We start from the raw sequence: 19,399 nt of genomic DNA, 5'->3' as shown, positions 1-19,399 counted from the left end.
TCAAGAGTTCCCTGGACTTCTCCCCAAGCCCTCAGTGGATGTGACCCCGACTTTGTGCCTGCACCGTGCCTGTGCAGAATTCTGCCGCACCATCGGAACCCTAGGTGCACTTTCAGCTACATGCCAGACTCCCCTTACAGACCGTGAGCCTCTTAGGAACAATGAGGGTGATGATGATTTATTGAGAGCGTGCTGTGTGCCAGCACTGCCTGAGGACTGGACACAGGTTAACTTACCCCTCTTATCTAGAGCGCCTGAGTTGGGTACTAATTACCACTTTACAGTTGAGGGAGCTGGGAGATAGAGGTCAAGTAACCCCCTTTTGGCATTTGGTGAGCCAGAGTTCGAAGCCAGGCTGTCTGGCTTCAGAGACCACACTCTTAACCTCAATTTACATTGTAAAATTAACATATAATTGACACATAACATTGTGTAAGTTTAAGGTGTACGACATGTTGATTTGATACATTTATGTATTGTAATATGATTACCACCTTAGCGTAGCTAAAACCTCCATCCCATCACATAATTATCATTTCTTTTTTGTGGTAAGAACGTTTACAGTCTACTCTCTTAGCAACTTCGAAATATATAATACAGTATTGTTGACTATAATCACTTCACTGTGCATCAGATCCCCAGAGCTTATTCATCTTCTAGTTGCATACTTACACCCTTTAACAATATCTCCCCGATTCCCCCTCACCCAGCCCCTGTAGTCACCATTCTACAATCTGTTTCCATCGAATGGCTTTTTTTAGATCCCACATGTAAATGAGATCACACAGTATTTGTCTTTCTCTGCCTGATTTGTCTCTCTCGGCATAATGCCCTCAGTGTCCATCTATGTTGTCACAAATGGCAGGATGTCCTTCTTTCTCGTGGCTCAATTACACACACACGCACACACACACACACACACACACACACACACCCCGTAAATTTTTTTATCCATTCATACACTGACAGACACAGGCTGTTTCCATATCTTAGCTATTGTGGACAATGCTGCCCTTGGTTTACTTTTATAACCTAAGCTAGCATGGTTAATTTTGAAGCCAGGAGTTCAGAGAGGGAAGGTTACTTGCCCAAGGTCACCCAGTGAGGTCCCTTCCCAGCCTCCTGGCTCTCAGTGTTCTTTTTCTTGGTTTTGGTTGGTCGTGTGCCCCTGCCATGAAAGCCCAGGCTGATGGCCCCGATGGGAAGGAGGGACCCTGGGCGGCTGGCAGACAGACATGGCCCGAAGCAGTGAAATGTCCACGGAGAGGTGGACATAATAAGCCTGGCTGAGGGAGCATCTGCTTTGTTTGCCTGGCTTAGTGTGTTTTCATCACAGCGATCTGGAATCTGATCCGGCTAGGAGGCTCCGAGGCTCCCTTTATTCTCCTGTTGGGCAGAAAAGAGAGTGGGGTGGAGCAGCTTAGCCAAGAAGTGCCGACGGGGAGGCAGAGCGGTCAAGTCCAGGGTCGAGACACTCCCTGTGAAAAGCCCAGACAAAGGGGGGTGCTAGGCAGGGACACGGGGGAGATGGGCTTGCAGTCAGGGCCTGTCACATAGAGGGCGATCATTTCACCGTGAGTCAAAACCCTGCAAGTCAACCAAGATGGTGCCTTGCCCGAAGGTCGAGTTCTCAGACCCCAGAAAGGAGATTTACTAAGCATGGCTTTCAGGCAAGTAAAAAGCAGACCTTAATGAGCTCTGCAAGGAGCCTGCTGCCCTCTGTTCAGCCCACAAAGCCAGGAGGTCATGCAAGGAAGGTGAGAAAGGGCAGGAGAAAGGTTCCAGTTGGGTCAAGGGAAGATTCCGGCAACTTTTATAAAGCCACTAGCAATGGTGCTATTTGCTATTCATTGTGGAAGGTCTCTTATGAGGAACCACTGAATGAATGCCTTTTGAAATTAAGTGTTAGGGGGTTGTCTCTTCAACACAACTGGGGTACTTCTCTTTGTCAGATAATAGAATCACTGAGTCTGGGACTGGAAGAAGCATTAAAGGTCATCGACCAGCCTCATGCTTGACTTTGCTCCTACAATACCCTTTTCCAGCCAGTCAGCCATGTTGCAGGCTCTGTGGGAGTTGCCGGGGTGTAGTAATAGTAAGGAATTTGAAAAATCAAGTGCATTAGTACAAATAAAGGTATTAAAGACTGTGGCTTAAGTGTGCAGGCAAATGGCTTCTCAAAACCAAACCCCAGAATTAGCAGATTTGCCCATCAAACACAGACATTGCTGGGCTGCCTCAGGCTTCCCCATGTTGGGCCTGACTCAAAACACTTACAGTCTGGGAAGCAGAGCAGATTACATGCTGTTTGTGGGGAAGACAGCTCCCAAAGATAAAGGAGAAGAGAATGGGCTGGGCTCCTACGTGTGCCCCGTTTCTCCTTCAGACCCTCTGATCTGAGTCTGTCACACCCTTTGAGGAGGAGTGAATGACAGGGGCAGATGGGCCAGCAGTGTCACTCCCTCCACATGGAAGGAAACTGCAGGAGTTTGGAAATAAGAGAGTCCCCTGATAAAGAGAGTCCCCTGATACCTTTCCCCCAACCTAAAGGTACTCTGCTGCTGCTGAAGAAAAGGACCCCGTGCCCCCAAGTCCCTTCGGAGGGAAAAATCGTGCCTCAGACAAGAGCCTCAACGAGAACACCTTCCTGCAGACACACCCACGGGCCAGCAAAGCAGGTTTAGACAGCCCGTAGCGAGTGAATGAATCGACCCTGAAGGTAACAGAAAATTCCACCTCAAACTGGCTTAAACACTCTGAAAGCCTGGGGATTAGTGTCTTAGTGTCACCGAGGTCCTAGGCTCATTCTGTCTCTGCTGGCTGGCCTCAGGCCCAGCTTCATTTTGGGCAGCTTCCTCTGTCCTACCCTGGCTGCTAGTGGCATTCTGGGTTATATGCTCTGTGCCTCCCTGTTCACGTCCATCATGGAGTGAGATGTTCTCTTCTGCCTCATTGAGACAGTTTATTCATGAGTCCAGCCCTGGGCCAGTGAGAGAAGCGTGCTGTGTTCTGATTGACTGAATGTAATCAGGATTCACCTCTTGTATGGGGAGTAGCTTCAGTTCCCCCTGAAACCCATGGTTGAGTGGAGATGGGTAGATACCTAAACAAAATTGGGGTTCTATTAGGATGGAGGAAGCGGGGAATCGATATTGAGTAGACTCTGAGATGGGGACTTGCTACACGTTGCGCATTAGGGTCTGCACTTGGGAACACTGCCTTGGGAAGTGAGGGAAGCAGGATTAGATTAGGCAGAGGGAGAAGTTGAACTGCAGTGCAGTTACAGTAGGGACCTCAGCTGGCTCCATGAGGAGTTCCAGAGCTGAGATGGCCCTTCAGAATTGTCCCAAATCATGGCAAGGGACTGGGCCGTCGAACTCCTGCCGCAATCAGTCACTGGATGTGGGCTGTCCTAGGAATGTGGTGTAAACTTGGGCAAGGCATCTCCCCTTAGCTGAGGGCGGTTCCTGGGGAGAAATGCGGCCATGAGCCCTCAGCAGGCACCACCCCAGGCAGCTCGGGGAACAGGTGCCTCTGTCCTTAAGGGGGGATCTGGGTGGCACACCACAGGATTCACTGCAGAAGCCAGGAACCGTCTTAGAGTATCTGTCTCTGCTGAGAACCCAAGGTGGGCTCTGGGGTGACATGGCAGTCCTTCCCAGGATGCCCTGCTCTGAACACCCCCAGCTTCCCCTGAGCAGCCACAGGAGGGAACTGAGCATGGAGGCACTTTGCAAACCAGGCAAGCAGAAAGGAAGGGAGGAGAGAGGGGGAGAGAATAGGAGGGAAGGCCCTAGACTCACCTTAAGGAAGAGAAGAGGGCTGAAGAGCAATCGAGTGGCCCCTGAATGACCACCCAGATCCATTCTCCTGCACAGAAAAGTCCAGAGTTCTGGGAAGCCTCGGCCACTGGGTTCCTTAACAGGATGGTGTCACAGAGAGAGCTGTGGTTCTCCTCCTGCCTCCGTGGCTGTACCTTTGTCCTCTCTGCCGCTTCCCTCTAATCTCCCCAACCTCTACACTCTGGCTCGTAAGGCTCAGTCTTCTGACCCCCCTCTAGCTCCTCCCCGCCCGTAGGCTATTTCATTCAATTCCATGGCTTTCAGAACCATCTGTACATCCCTGACTCATGAATTTAAATCTCCAGGGGAGCCCTCCCTTCTGAACCCCAGACTTGCATGACCAGACGTCCACCAGGACCTCGGAGGATGGACACAACTGAGCACTTAGTTTTCCCCCCAAACCAGCTCTTTCCACAGCCTTTCCCATTTGGGGAGGAGGCAAGGGGGAGAGGGGACCCATCCTTCCAGTTGCTCCAACCAGAAGCCTTGAGCTCATGTTTCAGTCCTGCATTTCTCTCACATCCCACGTCCTACCCATCAGCAAATCCGTTCAGCTCTACCTTCAAAATATTGCTAGAATCTGCCACCCTGCTTCAAGCCACTGATGTCTCCTACCTGTGTTGTTAAAGTAGCCTTCCAACTGGTCTCCCTGCCTTTCAGCCCTTGCTTTAGTCCTCTCACAGCAAAGGAATCCTTTTAAATTGTAAGTCAATTGTGTCATTTCCCTGCCCCAGCCCTCCCTGGCTCCCCCCAGCATCAGAGTAAAAGCTGAAATCCTCCCAATGGCTCTGGACCCCACGTGACTCGTGCCCCTGCCCCACTGCTCTGATCTGCATCCACACCAGCCTCCCTGCTGCTCGTCAGACACACTCAGCAGTCCAAGGTCAACCTCAGGCCTTGGCATTCATCCTTCCCCTCCTAAGGTAGGCCTATCACTCGTTCCTTCATTTCCTCCAGGTCTCTGCTCAATGCCATCTTATGAGGGAGAACTCCAACAACCTCGATATGAAATCACATCCCCACCCTAACCCCTGTAAGCCCCACCCCCTTAGCCTAATTTATCTGCCCCATAATGTTCATCTCTACCTAATATGTCATATATTTATTTGTTTACTAACTTCTCAACCCCATCAGTGTATCCCTGGTGCCCACGACAGTGCCTGGCTTATAGCAGGGGCTCAATATTTATTGAATGAATGGCTGGGCTTTGGAGTCAGACAGACTTTGGTTGGAATCTCAGCACTTCCACATGCCAGCTCTGGGTCCTGCAGCCAATTACATAACCTTGCTGGGCCACAGTCTTTTCGTGTGTGAAATAGGGAAATAATAGTTCTTAATACATAGGATTGTTACGAAGGCTATGTGAATTAATATACAGCTGTTAGAATGGCACCTGACTCATGAAAAGTACTCATTAAGAGTAGCTGTCATGGTCCATCATTATTGTTATTACAATCCTTGTTATTATTTATTCACCAGATGAGTCACGCGGTCCTAGCCCAGTGCCCCACCCCAGCCCCCAACCTCTTCTCTCCAGCCAGAGGTGGAGTGGGTGATTCAGGTGGTGGCAGCCTGCCCTGTGAGTCAGCTCTTAGCCTCAGCCATGCCGGGGTCCCTGGCATAGGCTGCCTTGGCCAAGGGGCCCTTGGGTTGAGTCATCAAGGCCACGATTCCGGCTGGGGGACACCTCAGCTGTCGAGTTTGGCTGGCAGAGTTTGTCCTCCCCAGGTCCTTCCAGGAAGAGACTGGGCACCTGCCCCATTGTGCTCTCAGGAACTACCCTTTGCCAGCTCAAGTCCATCTGTCAGTAGAGTTTGCAAAAAGCCAGGCGAGGATACGGGGTGCGGGGGACGGGGGAAGGAAAAAGATAGGAAGGAGAAGAGTTGCCTCGATCCTTTGCTTTCAAAGCAGGGCAATGTCGTGAACAGATCGTGGGGTTCTGAACTCACCAGACCAGATCTGAGTCTCTATCCCTCCACTTACTCGCTGGGAAACCTTGGACATGTCCTTCGCTTCTCTGAGCCTCATCTGTGAAATGGGGAGGATAACATCTCCCTCTCATGGATACCAGGAGGATTGACTGAGTGGTCATGTCTTCAAGTCCCAACTCCTTAACGAAGCCTTCTCAGATCTGCCCTATATGGTCTCTGAGTTTCTGTGACTTTTGTAAAAGGGGAGGAGGAATTCCCTGTCTCCCCATTTCCCCCACCTCCCACAGGAAAGGGAGAGACCAATCTAATACGTCCTTCCTTTATTCATTCAACAGCTCTTTTTTTCAATGAATTTATTATTTATTTATTTTTGGCTGCATTGGTTCTTCGTTGCTGCGTGCAGGCTTTCTCTAGTTGCGGTGAGCAGGGGCTACTCTTCGTTGAGGTGCGCAGGCTTCTCACTGCGGCGGCTTCTCTTGTTGCGGAGCACAGGCTCTAGGCACACGGGCTTCAGTAGTTGTGGCACGTGGGCTCAGTAGTTGTGGCTCACGGGCTCTAGAGCGCAGGCTCAGTAGTTATGGCTCACGGGCTTAGTTGCTCCACGGCATGTGGGATCTTCCCGGACCAGGGCTCGAACCCGTGTCCGCTGCATTGGCAGGAAGATTCTTAACCACTGCACCACCAGGGAAGTCCCCATTCAACATCTCTTTATTGAGCACCTACTGCATGCCAGGTGCTGTGCTAGCGCTGGAAATCATGGGCTAGTGGGAGAGGCAGATAGGGTATAAATGAGCAAAGAAATACAGTTGTAAACTTTACTCAGTACTAGGCCAGAGAAGAACGGGTTGTTAAAAGAGAAAAACATGGCAGAGCTGTTGGAGGAACTTCTGAGGTGGTGACACATGAGCAAAGCTTTGAGGAATGAGAACGAGTTGGCCATGCAAGGACAAGAGTGGAGAACCTTGCAGAGAGAGAACAGCACATGCAAAAGCCCAGAGGCAGAAAAGAGCTGGGGTAGTTGAGGAAGTGCCAGTGTCACCACCGCATGCAGAGAGCCTGAGAGGAGGCTGGGAAAGGGGCCGGGCCCACATGGGGCCCACCTCCTGATGTCCTTTGTCTCAGGGATCAGCCTTGCATGGCCTGTTCCCACTGCCTCAAACAGTTGCCTCGTTTATTTTTTCCAGTTTTATAGTTGTTTACAGAGACAGGGCTCGGGCGGGTACATCGTGACTGGAAGCACTTGGGGTTGTTTGTGAAGATTAAGTGAGATACTGTAGGTGAGCTGTGTAGTACAGTTCCTGGCACATAGATAGTGCTCAATAAGAAATAGATATCTTGAAAGAATACATGTGAAAATAACGAGATACATATAAAGCCCTGCGCCAACACCCACTTCAAACTGTTTCTTTGTGATTTAAAAGAGAAGAGAAGCTTTGTATTTAAATTCATCCTCTTCTTCATAATCATGACAAAGAAAGTTGGAGTAGAATCCATCACCTCATCTGGGAAACCTTCCCTGGCACCCACCCCAGGGTGCATCAGGGTCCCTGTGCTGCACACCTGGCCTCTGTTGCAACATCCATCACCCTCTGTTGAATTGCCTGTCCGTGTACCTGTCTCTCCCATGGACTGTGAACTCCTCAATGGCAGGGACTGTGCCTTGATTATCTGTTTAATACAGCACTTAGACAACATTTTATTTTATTTCAGATACGTTCAAGGACTAGTCCAAATAGTCTCCTTACACTCGTTAACTAACCCACATTTGACCTAAGAGCCTGGTCCTGATGAGTCAATCTAGAACAGAATTTACATCATTTTAAAAAGTGCAGTATCCTTGTAATTTTCCTAAAATAGGGACTGGTTTAAAGCACAGATGGGTTTATTGGATATCCCGCCCCCGTGGATTTCTCAGACCTACGTTTCGCAGGAGGAGCAGACAGGCTGTTCGCCAGGGATGTTGCACCAGAGGCTTGTGTTATTCACTGCTGGGGGGAGGGTGCCAAAAGTAGTAACATTAGGCCTACAGTTCCCAAACACTGCACCCAACGCCCTAGGGCAGCAGAGTATATTTTAATTTTCAAGGGAAACACAGCAGTTCTGGGCAACGGTCAGACACTATGCAAATTACTAGTCGAGGTGGTTCAACATTAGATCACAACATGTTCCTTTCGATGACATCACATCTTTGCAAAACTGGGTTTTGGGTGGTAGTTGTGCTAAAAGGCAAGTGCTCTGAAAATCAGTGTGGAACAGGAAATGCGGGTGAAGAGCCCTCTCTGATTCTAAGGTTCGGGAATTTGTGCAGTGCCCAGCAAGCACACACATCTCATTTGTAAGTAATTGTAGTTATTTAAGAATGAAATAAAAATATTATGTGCATTGTTTATTTCAGTTACCAAGTTGTTAGAACATAAATATTTATTAAGCTACTTAGCTCTAACTACTTAACAAATGAAGCTGCTTAGTACTTCTTTTGGCCTTGGAATGCCTTGACATCGTTCCTGAGATGGGCGTCATAAATCCAGAAAGTTTCAGAATTTCTGCATTGGCTTCTTTGAAACTCACATTTACCTCTTTGAAGCTTTTGATGCAGAGCTCAGGAACGATTCTGAGCTAAGCTCTGTAAGCATGGCCTGATGTTAATGACGTAAGCACAGAACCTACACTTAGTCCTGCCTTGAGAGTCTAGGTGGGGCAAGACTGGAAAACATTTACTGGGAGCGAAAACTGAGATTTAGCTCTTCCCCTTCACTCCATCTAATTAGCTTCTTAACGAGCATAGACCACTTTGTAATGAGCTGGAAGAACGCCTTCCTGTTATAAAAACAGAAAAACAAGCATCCATTTGTGAGCCAGAGTTATGGTTTTATTATCTCGAACTAGGAGTGGCCTGAATATCCAGCTGGCTCAACCAGCTAATTATTGCCAGAAGGAGACCACAGAGCAAGTGTTCTGAAGCTACAGTTATTATTTTTGGTAGATCCCCTCTTAGCTTTTAGCTTATTCGTAAATAACCTGGTTCAGTAAATTGCCTCACATAGTTAGCTTTGAAAAAAACAAGCTTGTCCCAGCCATCACACCAGATGGAGCATGCTCCAAAGTGGGCCTTCTATGGGAACTTGAGGGAGATGGATGTGGCTGGAGTGAGCCGCTGGTCACACTTGCCCGAAATGTCTTCTAGGCTATTGAAATAGGGTGACGGACTTCAATTGCTCAAGTCTATCAAGTTGAATTCCAAACCTTCTTCTAGGAAGGATCTTGACCCCGTTCCCAGTGTTCACCTTTAAGAGGAAGTGGGATTGCCCTTCCTCAAGCGTGAATCCCTATTAGCCCTCAGCTTCCACAAAAAGATGTCAAGGCTCAGTTTTCTGCTAATGCTTGTGAGTGAGTCTCTTTTCCACCAGGAGCATCAGCCCAAGGGCCACTGCACCTCCTTTTCCCTTTGCCTAGATTCTCTTTACCCAGCTATTCCCATGACTGGCCCCTTCATTTATTCTTTCAGCAAATATTTATTGAGCATCTGCTGTGTGCCAAACACTATGCTGGGTGTCAAGGGTATAAAAAGGAATGATAATAATAGTTAACATTTATTGAATGCCTGTAATGAACAAAGAGTTCTTCTAAACTATTTACATGTATCTCATTTAATGCTCAACAACAATCCAAGTCATCCACATTTGATCAGGAGTAGTTTCTTCATATTAACAAGTTACTAAGCGGCGAGCGCGCTGGGGAGCGCAGCTGCGGGCGTGGGGGGACAGCAGCGGCGGAGCCTGCCCGAGAGCGACTGTGGCCAGAGCAAGAGCAGTGGAGACAAAGGCTACGATGGGGCCAGTTGTGAGTGTGTGGATTTTTGAGTAAAACCTCGAACCCAAATGAGAAGAAACCTTCAAGGAACAACTTACACTGACAGTGAGTCTACAGTCATCTGTATGCCTATTATGGAATGTTCTCAACCCAGAGATAGCTCTATTGACAAGGAGTGAGTGACTACCTCTTAAGGTCCTGAGTCAAGACAACAATTTTTATACCTTTCCTGGTGGTTCAGAAACTAGTCTCTGTAGAATCAGAAGCAAAGAAAGGAAACAATCTGACCTTTTCTTTGTTAGATTGACTATATAAGATACTTGACTTCCAGGAACAAAAACACAGAGAAGTAATAAAGTTATTATTTTGGCATCGTTGGACATATATTGAGAAGCCTGCTTCGTGAAGCTTCCTGAGTTGAGATTTGGAAACTTCACTGGTGCTCATTTATAACTTGGACTGTAAGCATGAGTGAATTCTGGTTGTGTTTCAACTGCTGTATTGCAGAACAGCCTCAACCTAAAAGGCGCCGGCGGATTGACCGAGGTATGATTGGAGAGCCCACAAACTTTGTGCACACGGCTCACGTTGGGTCAGGAGACCTGTGTTCAGTGGGATGAATTCCGTTAGCTCCATTCAGAACCAGATGCAGTCCAAGGGAGGCTACGGGGGTGGCATGGCTGCCAACGTGCAGATGCAGCTCGTGGACACGAAGGCCGGATAGCCCCAGACCCCTACTCCACGTGATGGCGTCTTGTTCACCCTGTTGTGATTACTCCAGTGACACGTTACTATTCTGCTCGGAAGAAACCTGCATTTCCTTCAGCTGGCATGCATGCCTTTGGACTCGTGGACAGAGTTCCTTGGATTGTGGCTTAATGATTGATTTTTATCAATATGGATCTGATTTTAGCATGATCTTTTTTGTGAATGCTAGCACTGTTTTGCATTTTTTCCCGCATTTTTAACAATTTCTCTTTCCAGCTCCAACCCCTCTGCCTTATGATTTTATTGGTAAGCAAAGAACTGCTATTTTAACTTGTCACCATTTATGTATATTTTGGAAGGTATGAGACCCATAAGCACAATGATCATTTCTATTCATTTGAAACTTCAGCAGAGTAGTATCTGCATGCTTTATGAAGCTGCTTGTGTGGGAGCCCATGGGATGCCAGAAATGAACATTTCCTTGCTGCCACGGGCTGATGATACTGCTACTATGAGAGAAAGGTTAGCTGTGGCACCAAGTCACATCAGTTTCACAAAAAAAGGCAATTTGTAGCTTATTTTAGAAGTATGACTTTTATTTAGAGTTATAATAAAAGAAAAGCTTGCATTCAAAAAAAAAACACGTTACCCACATTTTGCTGATAAGGAAAGTGAGACACAGAGAAGCTAAGTAAATTCCCCAAGGTCATGCAGCTAATAAGTGATGGAGCTGGGATTTGAGCTTGCACTCTTCAACACTCTGTTATATTGTCTCCTAGCAAGACACAGGAGGCTCTGGTTTTATTTGGCTTACATTTTAATAGAGGAGAGAGACAATAGCACATTAGCAAATAGGTAATTTCAGATAGTCAAAGATGGTAAGAAAAAATAGTGATAATTCAGTACAGACTTCCCAGGAAGGAGTAGCTACTTGATATCAGGTAGCTGGAAAAGCCTCTGAGGGGTCGTCTGGGCTGAGACCTGAAGAAACCAGCCATGGGAAAGTATTCAGGAAAATTATTCCACCAGTGGGAATAGCAAGTACAAAAGCAGTAAGTCAGGGACAGGTTTGGCTGAGTGCAAAAGAGGGATGACCAGGAACCAGATCATATAAGCTTTTCAACCTGGGCTGCACGCATTTGCCTGGGAAGCTTCCAGAAATACTGATGACTTGGCCCACACCCAGACAGCCTGAGGAAATCAGTCTGAGGTTTGGCTTAGGCAAGAGGAATTTTAAAAGAGATGATTGCAGCAGTCCAAAGAGGGATGATGTGGCCTGCACCACGGTGGCGGCAGTGGAGATGCCGCTCTCCTTCAGGCGCTGCTCTCTCCACACAACCCACCTGTGGCCACAGGAAGCACGTACATCCTTAGCCTGGATAAACCAAAGGCAGGATGCTTACCTGCAGATGGCCTGGGAAGGATTCAGCACCAGACACATATCAGTCTTGCTGGGCGTCCCGCTGAAGCTCCTACCAGAGGTAGCACAAGGGAGGAGTGGTAGGCTGGCATAAACTTTCCTAAGAAATCACCGTCTCAGAATCTCTAATCTCCAGCAACCCAACCTTGTAATATCAACATGGGTGAATCTACCAGTTCTTGGCCATAGTGGTCTCTGTCACAGATCACTTTGGGAGGTGGCATCTTTGTCTTCTTGCTGCAGCTCTAGTTGAGACAGTGCATTCGTCAGGGTTGTCCAAAGAAACAGAAGCCATAAGAAGTGTATACATAGATAGATAGATTTATTTTAAGGAATTAGCTCACGTGACTAATTTGTCTTCTAAAGTACAATTCAGTGGCTTCCTCAAGGAGGAACCATCACCACTGTATAATTCCAAGGCATTTTCCTCACCCCATATCCTTTAGCAGTCACTCCCCATTCCCCTTTTACCTCAGCTCCTGGCAACTATGCATCTACTTTCTGTCTCTGTGGATCACCAGCTTATACTAAAGCAAATCCCATATATCACATCCTTTCCTCTGTAAATATTTCAGTATGGGGACATCCCTGGTGGTCCAGTGGTTAAGAATCCGCCTTCCAATGCAGGGAACACGGGTTCAATCCCTGATCAGGGAACTAAGATCCCACATACTGTGGGGCAACTAAGCCCGTGCGCCACAACTACTGAGCCCACGCACTCTAGAGCCTGTGCACCACAACTAGAGAGAGGCCCACACACCGCGAGGAGCCCACATGCCGCAACTAAGACCTGATGCAGCCAAATAAATAAATAAACAAATATTTTTAAAAAAATACTTCAGTATGAATTTCTAATACATAAGGACTTCTTTTTTAACGTAGCCAAATACTATTTTTACAGCTAAAACTTTGGTAGTAATTCTTTAATATCTAGTAAATAGTCAGTATTCAATAGTCCTATGTTAATTGATTTTCTTTCATTGTATCCAAATAAAGCCTTCACATTTCGCACGGTTGGAATGATGGAAGTCTCTTTTGATCTGCAGCAGTTCCCTTCGTTCGGTTTTGTTTTTCTTGTCATTTATTTGTTGGAAGGGGGGAGAAAAGGTCATTTTCCTGCAGAATTTCCTACCTTCTGAATTCAGCTGATTACAGCTCTGTGGTGCTCTTCCAGTGTCTGCATTTCTTATAACCTGGTGGATGAATATAGAGACTTGGTCTGATTCAAGTTCTAGGTTTTGGCAAGAATATTTCATAGGTGGTAGTGAGTGTTTCTCTTGCATATCTGTAGATGTAATCATGTCTGACTATCTCTCTTTTAGGATTTAAGACTGATCTGTGAGTTCAGGTGTTGTCTGCCTGATATACGCATTAGGGAGTTCTCCATCAGTCTTTCCCAATGGTCTTTGGCATTGAGCATTGTTACCTAGATCTGTTGTTGCAGTAACATAATTGTTGCAGAAGGCTGACATTCTCATTCTCTTACTTATTCTGCATTTATTAGCTGGCACTCATCTAAAAAGAAGAACTTTTCCTCATCAGTTTGGATGACTATACAGGAGATAGCTTTGGCACTGGATGAATAATTGCATAAATAACTGTAAAAAAAAAAAAGCATTGATTGATGGTTCAAGTTCAGCAAAGAATCTCAACAACTATCTAATTAAAGATAAACAACTTTAGTTGAGCACCTACTAGGTGCCAGGCGCTATGCTAGGTAGGTCCTTTGACATTCATTACAATTCCATTTAAAAATCATAATAATCCTGCAAGGTAATTGTTATAATCACCTTTAATAGGTAAGGAAACTAAAGCTCAGAGAAGTAACTTAGGTAAGATCAAAGAGCTGGATTACATGTATAGGAAGAGTGTACCAAAATCTTGAATGACATAGAGCTGAGAGGGAGAGTTAACAGGTCAGACGACAGAATCAATATTGGATTCCAACCAAGACTGGAAAAGGTAGACATAAAGTCCTACTCAGGGATTAAAACCACTCAAGTCCAAGCTTGGAGAGATGTGGATTCTCAGGATCTTGTGTTTAAAAATGATCTAGAGACATTAGCTTAGAACAAGCTCCACATGGATCTTAGAAATGCTAATATTTTATTTAGCTACGTTAGTAGGAGCAAGATAATTAATAGGCACAAAGCTCCATGTGTATGAGAATCATAAACCTTGTTCTCTGTTGCATCCCCAGCCCCAGCATAGTACCTGGAAAAGTGATCAGTTAGTCTCTGAATATAAGGGGCACTCAATACATATTTGTAAATACTTACATATATTTATTTGATCATAAAACAAATTTACTGAGCGCCTATTTTTCCCTGCTGTTCTAGGTGCTTGAAATACAACAGTGCTCTTGCAGAGCTTATATCCCAGTGGAATGGTAAGGAAGAAAGACAACAAACAAATAAATAGATGAGGAAGTGGTGGTGGAAATGCTATGGAGAAAAATTAAGCAGGGTAATGTGAATGAGGAGTGCTGGGTGGGAGGAGTAACCTCACACATGGTGGTCAGAGAAGGCAGCTCTGAGAAGGTGAGGCTGGAGGAGAGACCTGAATGAAGTGAGGCTGTGAGCCATGCAAGCAAGGAACAGCAAGTGCAAAGGCCCTGAGGCAGGATTAGGCCAGATGTGTTCCAGATAGAGTGAGGTGACGGTCTTATCCAATCTCGGCTGGTAGGACCACATCTGGAGTATGTGTGTAATTTTGGACACCACATAGTTTAAGAGAGTATCAAAGGGGAGCATTTAAGGTAGTAAAGGGTCTGGAACCAGCTCACATTGGGATGGGTTAAAGAAAAGAGTGACTTAGGCACAGCTGAGTGGCTCTCATCCAGTGGATGAAAAGCAGACACAAGGCAGAGGGCCGAGATGTACCCTGTATGATCAACCACTGGAACCATTCGCTCACTCTTGGTCTAATATACAGTAGAACAAGTTCCCTAAGATGGTATGAGCCGCCTTGCCCAGTAGTGAGCTCCCTGTTATTAGAGGTGTTCAAGCAAATAGTGCACAGTCTTCCGAGGCTGTAGAAGATGACTTGCCCGTCCCAGCTGGGATTTGGAGTAGGAGACCTCTGAGATGAATCCCACTGAGGAGATTCAGAATTGTCCCCTGACTCCTCTCTCCAGTTCCTCTCCCCTGGTTTTCACTCTCCCTCCTCGCTCAGCCTGCTGATGGAGCACAGGTGTGCACGCACACACTCACACACACACTCACCCACTCACTCACACCGGGGAGGTAAAGCAGTTCACAAAGCTGGAGAGGAGGAAAGTGTGAGAAACTGAACAGGGAAACAGTGAGGGAAAGGAGGTAGGAGAGATGGGGGGCAGGGTGAGGGTGGCATGGAAGGGAAGCAGGAAGAAGGAGACAGGCACTGAGAAGGGGTCAGGGAAAGCGGAGGGAGGTAGAGAAGTAGGGGAAAAGGAGAGATGGAGAAAGACGGGAGAAGTAAGAGGTGACAAAGGAAAACACAGAGGGAATGGGACAAAGAGGAGGAAAATGATACTAAAAGTAAGAGGAGAAGAATGGGAGAAGGCAGTCGATGTGGGAGAGAAGAAGGATGGGGCCCAGGAGGAGGAGAGGGAGGGAGGGCGAGGAAGGAGGAGAGAAGAGACAGGGGGCGTGGAGGGGACAGGGAGGTAGCGTGAGAGTGTGAGACTTCAGAGTCAAGGAGCTCGTGTGGCACCCCGGCACGGGTCCCCAGAGCAGGAAATGGGTAATCTTGAATCACAGCTCATTTCAAGCTTCCTGTTTTCAGCTTGTCTCTGTGAACAGTTGGAGGGGTTTCCAGCTAGTAACTCCCTCCCCGGGCCAGCAGCCGTTCCACCCTCCCCATGGCTAGCCGTCCTCAATAGCTCCTCACCCCACCTCCCTTTATGGCCTGAGCACCCACCCAGAGTCCCCTCCAACACCACCCACCAGGCCCCGCTCCATTCTCCAGGGTCCCTGACTTCACCAGGTTCTCCAGGCTCACAATGGAAGCTGTAAACCTCTCACAAGGACTGGGCTCACGCTAACTGATTGCACCACTGGCGCTACACTAGGAAGCAGTAAACCTCTGAGTGTGGAATCCAGCCTGAGCATTTACAGAAAAATTCATCTTATAAAACATGTTTCCCTGAAACACATTTTCTTTGCCTTTTTCCAAGCACCCTTATTTTTCCTTCCATCCGCTTGCCTCCTCCCAAGTTACAAGCAGATCTTTATCCAGGCTTCTTAAAATCAATCCAGCAAACACATCTGGCGGATCTGCAACATGCCAGGCACTGGTGTTACAACTGGGACCGAGACATGTTGTCTGTCCTTAGGAAGCTCACAGTCTAATGGGGAGACAGACATGTGTGGAGCCAGTGGGAGAGCCGGGTTTTATGGGGCTCAGACATCACACAATTTGAGAACAAAATTACTAGCCCATGTATGAGAAACCTGGGTTACCTGCTCAGTCCTGAAGAGGGCAGGATGAGCTCCCCACCCCAAACAACCCGACTACTCTAGGAGAGAAGGGCTCACAAAGGGAGGTTGGGATGACCACTAATTCATTAATAATTAAACCTCTACATCTATACTTTCTCTCTTTGTTCTCTTTTGTCTATCCTGTGAATAAATGAATGCATGCATGATGCATTCAACAAATATTTACTTAAGGATGAAGTTCGGCTGCGGTTACAAAGACCTAAGGTGGCTTAAACAAGCTAGGACCTTCTCTCTCACCTAACAGGCTCCTTCCATCCTGTTGATCATTCCTTCCTGGGGTGTTGCCCTTCAGACACAAGGTCTTCAATGGAGCCCACTGCAGCTAGCAGGACGAGGAAAGGAGGAAGTGAAAAGCATCCCCCCACACAAACTTCCCTTATAAGGCAGACCTGGAAGTTCAGGCCCCACTTCTGCTCACATCTCATTGACCAAAACGTGACCGCACAACCATGATCACATGACTACACACAGGTGCCAGGGAGATGGGGAGGTGTAATATTTATTCTGGATGGTCATGCACCCCCAGACCAAGGTGCTTCACTGCTATAGAAGAAGAGAATGGATGTTGTGGACAACCGGAAATCTCTGAGACAGCCTGCAGTGTATGCTGTTCTGACTAGGAAACCAGAAGTGGCTCTGGTCCTTTTTCCAGATCCACCCAGTGACAAAAATGAATTAGACAAGCTGTCCCTGCAAGCTCTCACCCCCATTCTTTCATTTCGTTGACTCTCTCTTTACCGGATCCCAAATGTTGGCTGAGAATGAAACATTATGACCACCCTAAGGGCAGTTGAAGGAAGAGGAAGCAATATAGACTTTGAAGAAGTTGCCATAGTCCACCACCCTGTTGCTGTAGCCGAATTCATTGTCGTACCAGGAAATGAGCTGGATTGTTGTATTTCACGCACCTATATTGTATTTCAAGCACCTTCAAGGGGCTGTTGAAGGAAGAGGAAGCAATATAGACTTTGAAGAAGTTGCCAGGAAAAAAAGGGAAGAAAATAGTGGCATGAAAACCAAATTTCGAAAAGTTCAGTGGCTTCAGATACCATAGAATGCCAAGGCAGGATAGGGAGCAAAGGGAGCTCTATTGTATTTGCCGATGAGGAGGTCGAAGGTGACCTTTGCCAAATCAGTTTCGGTGGAGTGGTGGGGAATGACATCCAGAGAGAGCTGGTTTAGGAGTGAGTGGGAAATGAGGATGTAGAGACAGAGAGAGCAGTGGTAACTGAGGTATTGAAAAGCAGGAACAATTTGAGATTAGTGGATCCATGATCATGTTAATCCAAAGGATAAAGAATCAATAAAGGGCAAGAAATGAAAAATACATGGCAGAAATATAGTTTGGCTGCTTTAACAAAGACCAAAATAACCGTAGCTTAAACGAGATTAAGGTTTACTTTGCTCTCATGTAGGAGTCTGAGCATACACAGTCCAGGGCTGACTGGGGACTCCATGGTGTTGGAAATCCAGATTCCTTCCACCTTATTAGTCAGCCATCTGCAACATGCAGCTTCCATCTTGTGGTCCAAGAAGGCTGCCCCAGCTCCCACCATCATGTAAACATCCCAGTCAGGAGAAGGGAGAAGGAAAGGGAGGGTTCCCTTCATCTTAAAGGCACCACCCAGAGGCTGCTCGCATCACATCTACTCACAGTTTCACTGGCCAGACTTAGAGACTTGACCACATCTACCTGTAAGGAGACTGGAACAGAATAATCTTTAGCTGAGAGACCAGATGCCCAGGTAAAACTTAAGGGTCCTATTACTGAGGGAGGAGGGAACAGCAGGCAGTCAGAGCCTTAGAGGACCTAGAACAAAGGGTAGCTTCGGCCTCCGGTGGGAGGAGGCAGCCTGCCACTGAGGCTGGGCTGCACAAAGAGCCAAGAAGAGAGAAGGTTTGCCAAGCCTCCCTCCCCCTCGCTGTTTACGATCGGTGGGGTGGGACCGCAGGCATGCACTTGTAGATACCCTGAGATTGTTCCAACAACAGCTGTGCTTTTGGAGTCCTGAGTTTCATTCCCAGCTCTGTGCTTAGCTGCTATATGGCCTTGGACAAGGAGAAAAATCTCCCTTTCCCCATGTTAAGTGGCCATAATAATGGCCACCCTGCCTACCTCACAATCCTGTTTTGGGTCCCAAAGGAGGGCTGTGAAGATGCCATGTAAGTTGTGAAGTTGGGGCAGACATGGATGGGCATCATCATGGAGGGAGGGAGTGGTCAGGGCACTGCTGAGCCTGAAGGGTGGGCAGAAAAGGACTAGAAGAGGCTGTAAGGCCAGGACCACCCCCCACCCAGGCTACTCAGCACCCACCCAGCCCCCCAGTGGATCTGGCCTCTGCCCACTGCTGGCCCAGCTTCAGAACCCCTCTGCTGTCCGAGTGAGGACGACAGGGGAGGGAGCACCCACCCAGCTGTCCACAGGTGCTGGGAGTCAGCCTCTGTTATGTCCTGAGATCGCTGTCACAAAGCCTTGGCCTCCTCCCCTGCACTTGGCCTTGGAAGCTCTCCTAAGACCTCTCCTTGACCCCAGGACACCACCGCATGTTCCTGGCCTCAGCCCAGTAAACAGTGTGAGCGAGTTTCTCCCCCAGGCCTTTGGACTAGCAGAGCTAGCCATGTCCAGTGCGTGCACACTCCCACACACACACATGCACACACGGACTGCACACACAAAAACACCGCACACCCCACACAACGCACATGCAAACACCACACATATACATCACAAAATATACATTCCACCCACATACCCCACACACCCCACACGCACGTCCTCCACACACTTCACACACACAACCCACATGCACACACCCTGCCCATGCACACCACATGCACATACACACATACATACTCTCTTCTTCCTAACTGGTCTCTCTCTATCCCACATCACACCCCTCCATCCAACCCTCCACACAGCTGCTTGAGTGATTTTTCTAAAACACAAATTAGGCTACTTTCTTGTTTAAACTCTTCTCCGTCAAGTGGCTTTGCAGAGTCTTCAGGCTAGCATCCTAGCCCCTACCAAAGCTGTTGAGGCCCTCCATGGTCTATTCCCTGAAGACCCTCTTCAGGCATCCCCCCACCCTCCTGCCCCCTTGGCCAGTCCAAACTGCTGGCCCATCCCCCCTCCCTACAGGCTCCTCCTGCCTCTGCCTTGTCCATCCTCCATCCTCTCCAGAGAGCGCACCTGCTCCATAGTCCATG

General features: G+C 47.7%; 2 protein-coding genes across 2 annotated transcripts in view; both read left to right on the top strand.

Moving 5' to 3' along the window:
* Positions 1-19,399, top strand: part of SYN3 (synapsin III) — a 460,653-nt gene that overhangs the window by 419,114 nt on the left and 22,140 nt on the right. The window lies entirely within an intron of this gene.
* LOC309968870 (CDC42 small effector protein 2-like) lies at positions 10,051-10,307 on the top strand (the record flags this gene model as incomplete). Its single annotated transcript, XM_082850358.1, is given in 2 exon segments — positions 10,051-10,188; positions 10,191-10,307. Coding segments are annotated over 2 exon segments (255 nt in total).

Source organism: Leucopleurus acutus, assembly GCF_964270905.1.
Source record: "Leucopleurus acutus genome assembly, chromosome: 11".
NCBI classification, from domain to species: domain Eukaryota; kingdom Metazoa; phylum Chordata; class Mammalia; order Artiodactyla; family Delphinidae; genus Leucopleurus; species Leucopleurus acutus.
Note: the sequence above shows the minus strand (reverse complement) of the source record. Positions and strands in the feature narration are given on the sequence as shown.